The sequence below is a fragment of the Apostichopus japonicus genome, chromosome 15 (assembly GCF_037975245.1).
Source record: "Apostichopus japonicus isolate 1M-3 chromosome 15, ASM3797524v1, whole genome shotgun sequence".
NCBI classification, from domain to species: Eukaryota; Metazoa; Echinodermata; class Holothuroidea; order Aspidochirotida; family Stichopodidae; genus Apostichopus; species Apostichopus japonicus.
In genome coordinates this window covers 6,258,405-6,271,946 of record NC_092575.1, presented here as the reverse complement: position 1 = coordinate 6,271,946, position 13,542 = coordinate 6,258,405, and the positions used below count along the sequence as shown (strand labels likewise).

The 13,542-nt window shown below is 34.3% G+C and overlaps 1 protein-coding gene across 3 annotated transcripts in view; it reads right to left on the bottom strand.

The window, feature by feature from the left end:
* The window catches only part of LOC139981583 (uncharacterized), a 51,653-nt gene that overhangs the window by 35,963 nt on the left and 2,148 nt on the right, over positions 1–13,542 (bottom strand). For 2 of the 3 annotated variants that reach the window (XM_071994066.1, XM_071994068.1), the window contains exons 2-17: positions 12,949–13,035; positions 12,311–12,438; positions 11,715–11,877; positions 11,003–11,200; positions 9,923–10,039; positions 8,080–8,175; positions 7,506–7,601; positions 6,833–6,928; positions 6,468–6,563; positions 5,657–5,752; positions 4,581–4,676; positions 3,221–3,337; positions 2,631–2,734; positions 2,038–2,191; positions 1,453–1,638; positions 119–352 (exon numbers count right to left, since the gene is read on the bottom strand). In XM_071994066.1, coding sequence (XP_071850167.1) covers positions 119–352; positions 1,453–1,638; positions 2,038–2,191; positions 2,631–2,734; positions 3,221–3,337; positions 4,581–4,676; positions 5,657–5,752; positions 6,468–6,563; positions 6,833–6,928; positions 7,506–7,601; positions 8,080–8,175; positions 9,923–10,039; positions 11,003–11,200; positions 11,715–11,877; positions 12,311–12,438; positions 12,949–12,999 — 2,028 coding nt within the window. In that variant the 5' untranslated portion in view covers positions 13,000–13,035. The remainder of the gene's footprint in view (positions 1–118; positions 353–1,452; positions 1,639–2,037; positions 2,192–2,630; positions 2,735–3,220; positions 3,338–4,580; positions 4,677–5,656; positions 5,753–6,467; positions 6,564–6,832; positions 6,929–7,505; positions 7,602–8,079; positions 8,176–9,922; positions 10,040–11,002; positions 11,201–11,714; positions 11,878–12,310; positions 12,439–12,948; positions 13,036–13,542) is intronic. The other variant, XM_071994067.1, reaches the window with a different exon arrangement.

Genomic DNA, 13,542 nt, shown 5'->3' with positions numbered 1-13,542 from the left:
ATAGAAATACAAATAAAGCAGGACTCTATAAAAAAAATTAACTCAGTACTAGCATTTTAGATTAACAAGGTATTTATTCAACTACAGTCTACAAAAATTCCTGGTTTATAAATGATACCTTTAGTTGATGTATCTCTGAATGTAGCTGTTGTTCCATCTCAGAATGTCTGTTCTCTTCTTCCTGCATCCTCTCTTTTAAGTTCTCTTCGGTGTGTTGCATCACCCCTAACGTCTCCTCCGCCTCTTGAAGTTTCCTCTTTGTCTCTCTCAGCTCTGATCTAGATAGGATCACCTCGTTATTAGTCTTGTTCTTGGCGTGTTTCAGATCTGTTCTTAGGTCCATATTTTTGACCTGGTAGAATGAACATATGTCAACAAATTACAATCAAAAGTCTGGATAAACAAATTCTCAACTTTTCTATGTTAAGACATACAAATTTCAACTAACTCAAGCTCATCAATTAAATTTAAAAACAATCAATATTTATTGTTTAATAGAAGAAAGCATAAACATTGTACATAGACAAACATACAAGCAGAACAAAATTTGCTTTGCTGTTCTATTCCTAGAAATAACCTCAAATCTCTGCATGAGATGTCCTAATTTTTTTTTTTCATTAACAGGACTAAATTATGGCCCCCATAATTTACTTATATAGGTTTCATTCTTACTTATATAGGTTTCATTCAAATCTCAGCTGAGAGGTCCTAATTTTGTTTTGTCATTAAATTGACTAAGTTATGGCCCCCATTGGTACTGTCAACTACTTATATAGTTTTCATTAGTGTTTGTATAAATACTACAAGTTGATGCCAGGACATAACATTGTGTCTTGCATTAATTTTTTTTAAGAGTTTCATGTTTATTCTCTACTTTCTTACCTCTGTTATATTTACAGTAACACTGTCACATCATACAAATATTTATATTTGAAGTGATTATGCACTCATTGTAAATTAACATTAAGATATGAAAACCAACGTTGCCTCTGACTGACAGATATTCCTTTCTAAATCAAATATCCCCTCTTACCCTAGGCCTTGAACACTTTGATGACAATTTATTTCCTGAGCCAAGACTAATTTGCATATGAAGTATTGTGTTTGATGCACATTATTAATTTCATGAAGCAATTTAGGCTTAAATTAGCAGCTTAGCAGCGCATTTTGGGTTAAAAGAAAAACAATCCTAAACAAACATTTACACAGAACAAAACACAAGTCACTAGGTTGAATAAATTATTAAAATTGGTTGGAGAAGTAAACTAAGGTGGTACCATTTTGATATGGTATTCCATTCATATTTCTGTACATAAAAATAATTTAAATTTTGAAGTAAAATCACTACACGAACCACATATCTCCTGTTCTCTCTTTGAGATTAATTTTTCAAACCTTTCAGAGGTCAATATATTCATTCATTTTGGTCAGATTTTATTACTTTCATCTTACCAGTACTTCTTTGATTTCCAAATCTCTCCTCTCTATTTTGACTTGAAGTTCATCCACTCTGGATGTCAATGTTTCCACTTCTTCTTCCAGCTCACATTTCTCTCGCAGTATCTCCATCTCTTCCTTCAGTTTCTCTTCATAGCTCTCTTTCAGGCGAAGGAATTCATCTTCTGCAGAGGCTTGAGCCTATTAAAAGTAAAAAACATATTGATGAACATCGAAACATGTGAAACAGCTGGATGCATTCCACAGCAAAAGTTACGCCAACCTAGTTAGTGTTTTCACCAGATTTGCACAATTTTCACTGACTTAATGAATGAATCTTGGTTATAGACATCAGGAAAACAAATATACTTTGCTTTTTAGTAACAAAACATGTTTTGCTCTTTGTTGAGGTAATAACATCATTAAGCGAATCTAAGTCACTCTGAAATGCAACCCTGGGCAGGTTATGCCTTTTCAAAATAAAATAGCAATGCAGATAAATATAACTGAAAAACTGAACTGAACACTATTTCAAAATAAATTCAATAATAATAGCAAAAGTGAAATATGTTTCTTAAACAGGAATAAACCACTAAATACCTTCTGCATAGCATCAGTTTGTTTGGTAATCTTCCTCTCCAACGATTCACTTTGCAGTTGAATTTCACTTAACTTCATCTCTAAACGGTGTGCCTTAGTTTCCAAGGCAACATTTTCTTCCAGTAATTCTGTTAGTTTCTCTTCCTCTGCTTGTCTGAAAAATTGGTGAAAAGAGGCAAATGAATTGTGTAACTAGGATAAATTATTGAGAGATAGAAAATTTAATTTTCACTTGTTTTGGTGAGGGAATCGGTAGACTTCACATAGATTCTGAAATCCTCAGCACTTTCAAATGACCTGAAAGTGACTTTCAAATGACCTGAAAGTAACTTTCAAATGACTTAAAAAGCGACCTTCAAATGATTTACTGACATATTCCTTGCAGTAGGAAAATATTTAGCCAACCTGATAGCAAATGATATATGATAACTTATTCATCAATTTACTATTTGGACTAAAAATTAACTGTAACTTTTGGAAAGAAAATCTTATCGTATATTCTTTTCTCTTTATAAGTGACCTATCAATTTGACATAAAGGAGACGAGAGAGATATTTATCTCAGAATAATGGAAACTTGTTAAAATGACTTACTTCATTTGCTTTCGTTCTTTATACAGTTGGTCATGCTTTCCAGCGATGGTTTCTGACAACTGTTTATCTAGACCTTTGATCCTCTCTTGCAGCATACCGATGGTCTGTGGTGATAAGATGATAAGTATAAACCTTACCAAGGAACAAGTGCTTATGATGCATGCTCCTATATATAGTATTTATATTTCTTTCTTTAATGTTGTTTCTTTAACCGTATATCTTAATGCTCATCCACTAATCCTCAAAAAAAAAAAAAATTATTATCCCCTCGAATCAGGGGTTAAGCTATTTTATTGTTATCCACTGATGAGAAATAAATTTGAACTTTAACAGGTATAAATGACACAGAGGAAAAATGTGAACATATGAAGAACTAAGCCTTCTGTGTTAGCGAATGATGGATGCTACATACAGCTCAGACATCTGTGTTTAGATGACAGGTAGTTCTTTTCTAGTTCCCATTAAAGTAAAAACTGCTCAGTAAATAAAAGGTAACTCTTGTTTTAGAGTGAGAAACTTGACCACCGTTCACAAATGATTGAGAAAATAATGCTTTGGCCCCTCTTACAATGCTTAATTTAAAAACTTACCATGGCTTGTTCATGAATCTTTTGAGACTTTTCTTCAATGATCGGCTCTTTGGCTTCGCATGACTTGACCAGGTCAATCCTCTCAGCTCTGTGGCTAGCAATGTCGGATTCCAATTTCTGTATCAAACAAAAGAGTGACTAAATATTACAGACAGGTAACCTTTGATTTTGGCCACCTGATATTAGAAACATGCATCAGTTCTCAGGGGAAGTTATGGAACTATTTTTGAAAGAGAAAAATGGTAACAATCTGCCCACCCCTGCATTGTCAACACATCCTCTAGTACATGGGTTCCCTAACTGGGGTGCATAAACCCCAGGGGGTGCGTGAGTCCATCCCAGGGGGTTCATGAGACGTTTATGAAAGTACTTTTTGTTGAAGTAAAATCTGATATGTCATATAATTTAGTAATGTACAAAAGTCATACCTACCTATCGACAAACCCTTTTCGCGTTCCATACGCATATGTTGCCATAGTATAGTACCGTACCTTGCATGTGATAAATAACTGAATTATGAAACAGACACAGGCTGTTATGCGTATCACAGTATAATCATGACTTAGATCGTGTCTCTAAAAGTTGGGGGTTCGTGGACAACTCTGACATCCACAGGGGGTTCGTGGGGGGATAAAGTTAGGGAAAACCTGGTCTAGTACAACCTATCCCTTCCCATTGTCATCTCATCCTCTAGTACAACCCACCCCTTCCCCTCCCACTGCATCACCTCATCCTCATTCTCCAAGAGGAAATTGGATGAAACTCAGTATTAGCTTAAAAGGTGTCTGAGTAAAGCCTTTCTAAAAGTTAAAGAAGTTATGGACCGATTGTATAACTGAGACTTAATCTGTCTAGGTCTATATAGAGTGCTCAAAAATCTTAACAGCCCAAATGAAGACTTTACTAGCAAACCTTAGCAACTACATGTACAGGACAAAATGAATGGAATGAAATTAGACAGAATAAAGGGGCAATGAGATAAAGTAAGCATGAAATGAAATGGCTGCAGGGGGTAAATTTCACAGAGGAGTCTATCAAAGAGAGCTAGCAATGGAGGTTAAGGAGACAAAAGAGGCACTTAGGGATAGAAACGTTTCTGTTTATATCTATGGATTGTTTACCTCTCACCTAACTATCAGCCCTCGGTTTTATAAAGTGTCTAACATTAGATATCTTGTACCTATGACTCAGCATAAACAAGGTCTAATGCCACTTTAATCATTTCAACAATACCAGTTACATTTCCATCCTAAAATGTTATCCAAACAGATCAAATTTGATCTCTTTAGACTGACAAGCAACTGAAAAAGAGAATGAAAAATTGTCAGAGAAGATATGACATGGGGAAAGCATCATTCACCTTGATTCTACTTCCTGCTACTTGGTCCTGTTCGTTCAGGTCGATCTTAAGTTTCCTCAGCTCCGATGATATCTGATGTCTTTGCTTTTCTAGTTCCTGTAGAAAGTTAAACAAACAGATTTGGCAAATGTTAGATTATCATGACATTATCATTTGTGCAAAAAAATCAAAAACTAATATATAGTACAGATAATGTGAAACAGCAGACACTCATTGGAGTATCTAATAACTTTTCCTAACCAATATGTGAAAAACTGTAATCTATCCACATACTTGTAAAAGTATGTTATAATTATGCAATAATATGTGATGTCATCCAAACTCTTAGTAACTTTCATAAACCTCAAAATTCTGCTTTAAGTGACCCTATAATAAACCTTGTCAGAATTACAATCAACAAATTTCTATTATTTAACTTTTGTTGTAATTTAAGCATTTGGAGGGAAAAGTTTATACCAAGACAGTTCAATGCAGATGAACTAATTTATGTTAGAAAAATTCAGCTTTTATCTGTTTTGTACTGTATTAAAAATATTGGTCAGAATACTGTGGTTAAAAAGGAAACTTCAATAGGCATGTCAATATAGAATTATTATAATAACTAAATATACAAAACACTGTTCAGTAGAACCAAAATATCAACATACACTTTAAGAATGTTTGTAAAGCAAAAGAACTTTGGGGACAGAGACTGCTAAAGTTTCATGTACTTTCAAGAAGAAGGAAATGGGACAAGAGAATATGAGAATATTTTGAAGATGTTAATTAAGGAAGAGAACTATAAATGTATTTCAGAGAGCCATCTAATGATCATCTTTCTTTGCTGTTGGCAGCCTTGTGAATACAAAGTCACATTCACACAGCCAAAGCAGGGCATAATAACTGGGTTTGATTCACCAAGATTTTCTTTGGTATAAGTAGAAATTACAAGTTAGACTATTTTCTTAGCAGAAAATGGAACGAATTGAAATTGCAATGATTGGAATTTCAATGGAATAATTAATTACTAGCTTTGTGATACAACATCCTGGGACATATTATAAGGTATGCAGATGAACTTTAGTTGGTTTGCTCACCTGCACCCTCTTCCCTGCCTCATCTTTCACTGTCTTCATCTCATCTCTGAGCTGATCATTCTCTATCTGCATCTTATATCTCCTGTTTTCGACTTCCTGAAAAAGACAAAACAGTTTCCAGAACCAATAACAATTTGTGTTTCTCCGTTGCATAATTGATTTTCTTTTATAAATCACACACTGTTTAACTTAACATTTCTGGCCATCAAGTATCTATTGACCTAAAGTGAGATCTGTGACGTTCTACCTGTTCCGACATATGGAAACTCTCTTCATCCTTTACATTGGGTTCAAACACATAACAAATGAGTTGATCTAAATAACTTGGCATATGATATTAAATTGGATATTTCATGGTTTTGATGATGTCTTTGCAAAACTAAATCACTATTATAACCTCACCCTTGTGACAAACACACAATGAAGAAGGATTCACAGAGAGACCTAAGGTCGGAGTTACATGATAAAATCATAAAGCTATGGTGTGTGGTATAAATGTACTACTGTAGAACATCCTAGATTGTTCCCTGTGACTCTTGTCTTCAGGACATGAATGTTAATGTATTGAAATCATTTAAGAAGACGAACATTAACCCATGTATCTTTGTCAGGTTAAGGTCAGCTTTTTAATTCATTTGTAATCATATGCACTACTAGGAATAAATTTGCCTGGTATTACATGGTGAATAACAGTGGTTGGACAGAGGACTTTAGTATTAACACATTTTTTATGAACAAAATTCATAACATTCCAAACTTGCTATGTACAGAGTCAAACTTTCAACTATTATCTATTCTTAGCATTTCATACCTCGATCTGTTCTTTAAGATGTTGTTCCTGTGACATCATCATTTCTTCACACTTCTGAGTCTTAGACTTAGCTCGAACCAACTCTGCTTCAATACTCTACAAAGTAAGTCAGGAATAAAGTATAAAAGAAGTTCATCAGTAGTTACAAAGAGAAAAATATACATATATCTTTCAAAGTTGGCAAAGTCACTCAACCTGACAATGTCATTCATCACAGTTTTTTTCTTTATATACTGTGTTACTTTGACCACAAGTAGTATCTTGTAAACATTAGTCCACTGTTTTGCTTCTCACTTAAGTAGCAGCGAGGTTCACATATAAGCCCAACCTAAGTGTTATTGCTCACATGAATTCTTCTCTCTTACCTCCACAAGAGTCTGGAGCTCTGTCTCTCTTTGATTAGATTCCCTTTCCATCTTTCTCTTCTCTGTGGCAAGTTGGGCATTACAAGACTCTAACTCCTGCAAAAATGAAAAAAAAAAGTTCCATTTCTCAAAATAAATCTCCTAGTTTGGGGTTATTTTATGAATGTATCTGGCAATTGCATTAGACAATATTCCACATATATCACATTTCAAGTACACATCAAAAACTCAACTAGAAAATTTGGCAATGACAATCCCTCTTCACTCTCTCCACATGAGATTTCTTGTCCTTATGAATTATCAATATGTTACAATAAAATATCAAATAAAATTACATATCTTTTATCGTACTTCATATTGCTAGAATTTTTGCAGTATTACATATTGCTAGAGACCAAGTGGAGAACTTTCATTTGAATTTATTTTTCTGAATAGATCTTACGATGGGGTGTTCAACTAGCTATGCAGAAAGCTTTGCAGGTGTCTGTACCTGACACAACGCCTGAAACATTAGAAGCCTATTTGACCACCATACATAGAGTTTAGAAAAAGATTGGATTCTCAACTAGTCATATTGAATACTTTTGTCTCTCACATCAGAGTCACAGCATCTCTCTGTGACCGATTGATGTAAAGAAAATGAAACTCTGACGCTCTCAATAATTTCTCTCACCTGCAGTCTCTCTTGTAAATTCTTTTCCTTTCTCCTCATCTTCTCCTCCAATTTGTTATTATCTGCCTCTAAATGACACTTTTCTTCATCTGCATGCTGCATATAAAATTGTAAAAATTTTATTTCATCAAAATTAATAGGTTATCAGAGCTTAAACGGAAATAGAACGGAGTCTGATAATTCTATAAAGGTGAAACAGTTACAGTTGTTTGCCTTTTCAAAAAAAAAGGTTTTAATTCTCATCCAGTTCACTTACAAGTGTACTGTAAAAGTCTTCTTAGTTTTTTTTTATTTATTTTTTTAACTCAGAATTTTCAGAATAAGCAAAGGTTAATTATAATGTACCTCACAAAAGAAAATGGAATATTACAGTCTAAAGTATTTATATCTGAGCAATTCCTATTCCACTTACAGAATTCTTTGAACCGATTGCATTTCTATTAGGAATTTGATTGGGAAGAAAACCCTTATTCTGTTTTGATCATTATCATACTGTGGTCTTAAGTTTGCAGACAAAAAGTTCTTCTAATCAGAGGACGGTAAGCAGGTATGGATTTGCTTTGTTACAACAAACCTTTAACTTCTGCTGCCAATGTCTCTCTTGTTTCTTCAACTTTTCATCTAGCTGGTTATTTTCGACCGATAGCTGATTGCATTTGCTCTCAATTTCCTGTAAATGAAGCAAAGGAACAATGGGATGAGTCACTGGAATCTTAAATCAAGTAATACATCAAATATGGAAGCTTGTCTTTCAAATTGGACATTCTACCAAACGATCAACTCAAGTTATCTTACAAACTAAAAAAAAAAGTTAATAAAAAAAACCCAACCCAAAAAGAAAGAAGAAATATGACTTTCTTTTCATAGTAAACAGAATCCTTTGGTAAATTTTACAATTCATTTTTAAGGACTCTCTGAAGAGTGTGAGCTCACCTCAAAACATCTAGTTGTGTCTCAATGGTACCAAATTTAAATTAATTATTTATACACAACTCCACCATTGTGTTTCTTCTTGTTCTCCCTCTCCTCTGGCCCTCCCCAAACAGGTATTCAGCCCTACCCATTCATTGCCAATGACAAGGATTGCCCTTTTTCTTGTGTGCAAAGGAGACTACATTAATGTTTCTCTGCTATGAAGTCTAAAGACAAATTATTGATAATCTTTTCAAAGAGCATTCTTTATTTGAGGTATGAGACTTCTGTTGTGACACGAGGCTTGCAATGTGTCTGTACTTGTTTACTAACATACAGTATATACTGTAGTACAGTACCTGTACTTCTTCTCATGGGTTTGAACACTGTTGTGTCAAACATTCATAGTGTCCTGACCCATTGCACCCTTATGTATATTAATGAATGCAGATGTATGTAGATGCTCTGTTAACTTTCCCTTAAGTGATTTCCAGGAATTAAAGCATACATGTATAGATTCTGATTGGCTGTTTCTGACATGTGACAGAAACATAAAGTGGTGATTGGGTAAAAGTGTCATGTCTTTTACTTCGTGTCTGGGGAGTTCTATAAGCCAAATCAGTCTTGCTGTATACCTCTACTGTATAAGAACTCCGTGCATGTGTGGCACGTAAAAAATGTATTATTATCACCGATTGTAGGGTTCGTCATAATAATTCTAATCAACCCAGGAGAATAAATTGCCAGAAATCAGTTTCATATCTCTGTTGGACTGCTAATTTGTGTCGTTTCTGCCACTTTATCGTCCAAACGTGCCTTAACGGGGACCGGGACGGACAGGACAAACCCATACTCATACTCTGGTCACGTTGGAATCTAGTATAGAAGACTAGAAGTTGCAGTAAAGCTTGCACTCATGCTTTGAGCCTTATTCTTGTACTCATACCAAGGCTTAATTTAATGTAGCATGAATATATTGTAACCACACTCCTGCTGTTGTGTTCATACAAAAAGTCCGTGTGACACTAATGAAACAAACCAAGTGTGTTGTGTATTAGGTCCGAGACGTTACTGTGAAAACATTCACCAGCTGTTGAAAGAATTTGAGTACTTTGGATTAAATGCTTTTACTTTCACCTCAGACTAACACTATTTCTCAGTCTGAATGAATATGCAAATCTGCTCACCCTTTTAGCATAATTCCCACCATTGAAATACACTTGAACAGAAACTACTTTGCACATCAGATTGTGTGAGGCTATGTTAGTCTTGCCATAAACTCTGTAGGCTAAACAACAGTTAACTGCACCTTTCTGGACAAAAATAAGATCTTCAGTCAGTTCACAGAGACATTTCTCTAGTAATTTGATTGGATTCCATTGGAAAAGGAACAAAGTTATGAACAGCAACCAGGTGTTTCAAGTTGTACAAGTATCTCACTCAGTAACACAGGCTGTCCAACACACACTTATCACTGGCACTGGTATCTCATTCTGTGTATTTACCAGAATTTTTGATGACAGTTCACAGGTTACTTTGTGTTTGAGTTCCACATCTTCTGCCAACCCTTTCTCTCTTCCCTGGATGGTATTAAGCCTCTTCTCCAATGAGAGAGTTTGTAGCTATAAATGTAAGATTTTCACAAAGTAAAGATATCACAAGATCAAGCAAAGTTCTTTCTTGAAATTGGAACAGAAACCTGGACGATGTTATCAATGATCTTAATGACATAGGCCTAGTTTACTTTACATATAAGTAAGCTCCAGGACAGTGCTATTTATTGCTATGACATGGCAGGGCATATTTTCAAGGATTTTCTCCGGTTGGCCCTGGGACAACCAATTCCTAACTTTCTGGTTGCTTGAACAGCAATTGATTGTCTGAAAAAGAATAACCAATATGCACACTGTAGGACAGATATGTAGGTTTGGTGAATAGAACACCAGCTTTGGGTCAGTAAAACTCACCTTTGGGTGGATCATAGGCCTACTGCTATTTATGTCTTATTTCAGTATTTCCAAAATGATGGATGGTGTAACAAGATTATCATTTTTCCTATTTGGGGTATTTATTTACAATGCACTCTGATTTTGATGTGAAAATGGCGGAAGTCACCAAAGCTGATTTTACTTGTACGAACAGAAATTTGGTCGTCTTGGACGACCATAAAAAATTTGCTCCAGATGATAATGTGAAATGTTATCAAGTTTAGTAATTCTGTATCTCGAAAGTTTCTCTAGATACTTGAGTTAGTCTGCCAATATGTGGTATCTGGTTATGTAACGTTATATGCAAACAGTGCCAGAATATTTCTGTGAAATTAAAGTTCAAGAACCCTTGAAAACAAATTAGAAATGAATTGTATATCTTTTTACCTATCATTATTTAGGACGGTTGTGTATGCAGACTTGTGCCATACCAGCTGAACATCTTTTTGGGACATACGATAGGTTTGGTCAATTAAAAGTTAAAACTTTGTTGCTTATCAAAGTCAATGTTATCTCAATCATCAGTTCTTTTTATAAAAAGCTATTTCTAGATGGGAAACCTTAGTTATTGTCATAAAGATTCTTGCTCAAACTAACCTTTGCCTCCTGCAGATCATTTTTCAAACTGCTTGACTCGTTTCGATACTTTTCTGCTGCAGCTTTCATATCTGTTCTTAGCTTTACATTTTCAGATTCCAGATTTTCAAGGGTCCTTGAAACATCTTTCTTGGAATTGTTGACTTCTTTAAGTTTCATCTTCAATGCAGCAATTTCCTCCTTATGTTGTAGTTTTTGCTAATGAATTGGAAAGAAAGTAAAAAAGAATATAAAATTTGTAGTTGTTACAATGGATAAAAAGAAAAGAAAAGGTGACAATTTTCTTTTGAAGATAGCCATCTCTAAGTCTTTGCCTCAACATTTACAATCAGGAATTATGGGGCACTGAATCTAGTATTTAATATATTTATTTAATGTAGCGGCTCAAAGGAAGCCCTGATGGAAGTTTACTAGCAAGTCTCTTGATCTGCATTTTGACAAGTGATGTCAAAAGATGATTTAACTTTTGCAAAATTGGGTCAAAAGTCATCATTTTTCAGTTACTTTGTAAGGTAATTCAGCTTGGGTGTTATTTATCTAAAACTTTCCTTTTGAATTTTTCACATGATTATAATAACTTTGGAGTTAGCATTCTTTCAATGATCATTAAGAAAGGATGAAATGCCTCTGAGAGTTTTTTTACACTCCTTACACTAACACCCTTATCCTGACCCTTCACTGTGACAGATCTGTACTGTATCATTCTTCTTACCTGTTCCATCCTTGTCTCCATTTCCTTATGGTTTCCATTTGTTTCTCTCAGTTCGTCTCTCTTTCTCTGTAAACTGTTTTCCATCCTCGTCAATTTTTCCTCCATCTGCCGATGTGTGGATTCCAAGGTAGAGTATCTCTCCTTGTTTTCTTGAGCTTGTAACCTAACACATGTGCATGTAAAGGATATACTCATTGGAACAAACTGGAAACCAACATGTTCAATGCAAAAATATTTTAAGCATTTTACAGCGTAACCTGTAGGTAGAACGCTTTCCTTTACAGTTGATTTATCATGCTAAACAAGTTTATGATACTTAAATCCCAAATATGACTTACAAGAAACTTACTTATATCTGTTCAGTTGGGGAATAAATTTCACTTTATTAATGAAGGATATGTATAGTATGTCAGTAACAAGTCAATCTGAATCCTGATACAAAATGAAGCAAATCTCCTAATGCAATCAAGAAACTTGAGAGTAAAACTTCCACTTCCCATTTCTCTCAGAACTCTTTGTAAAATATGTGACAGGATCTATAATAATATACAAACACCCAAACTGACTTAGAGTAAAGGTAGTGGAAATGTAATTACCTCCATTCATCCTCCTGTGCTGTGTGAGCTTTTTGATATAAATTTGTCAGGTCCCTCAGCGAAGAGATGACTTTCTTCTCTGTTGCTTCCTTCTCATGGCGTTCATCGTTAACTTCGTCTTGAAATTTCTGTTAATAGATTTTTGGCAATAGAGAGGAAAGAAAATAAATAAACCAATCAGATTTAAGAGAAAAATAACAATGCTTACAATGGAAGCCTACATGTATACACTCACTGACAATGTTGATTCAACAAGGTGGCATATAATTGTTTATTGTTATTAAGTGTTTACATTTACTATATTTACACTGAGTATCAAATATATTAAATATATGACTAAATGAGATATCACACTTGATAATTTTGTTGTGTGAGCTGTTATGGCCATTGTTCTTTCTTCGACCACTTAATGAAAAGTATCATACATGACGCATTCACATGTTATCATTTTAATGTAATATTTAGGTATTGTACTGCATCTACAGGAATATTGAATATAGTACTAAGATTTTTAAGTCCAATATTGATAAATACATATATATGTGCAAATTTGTCTTGCAAACATAATAACTGACTTACTTTTGTCAATTGAAGAAAGAATCTGAAGAGAAAAAAATACCTTTGTAAAGGTAGCGTACCTTTAACTTTTTCACATATGATTTTATCAGTTCTTCAATTTCTCCGTCCATGGTAATAAATGCTGATTCTACTTAAGGAATGACCTACTGCAATGGAAGAAGAGTATGAGATTCCTGTGTTGGTTATTACAGTATTACATAAATATCAACATTAATAATTATTCAACTTACCTACTGTATATTTTATTCTAAGGTAAATTTGAACTGTGAGACTCCTCTAGCAATTGGTGATTTACTAAGTAGACTACAAAAAACTACCTGACAGTGTTAATAACCTGATACTCATGGTACATTTATGCTATTGCAAAAATATGTAATCAAGATATGTAACATTGGCACATGTTTGCAATTTACCATTCAGTGGGTGCTATGAGTTGACTACTGCACCTAGATTCAAACTTATATAAGGTTTCATTCAAAAATTCATTGTTGCTACAAATTTGTCGTTGTATGACTAGCAATTAGCTATGGCATTACTAATGACTAGATCCAACAATTACCGACAGGAAGGAGTTTAGTACAAGTTCATCCAGAAACTTTTTCTCACATAGCCAATAACAGCGGAAGCTTATCATGCATACAGTGCAAATGCAT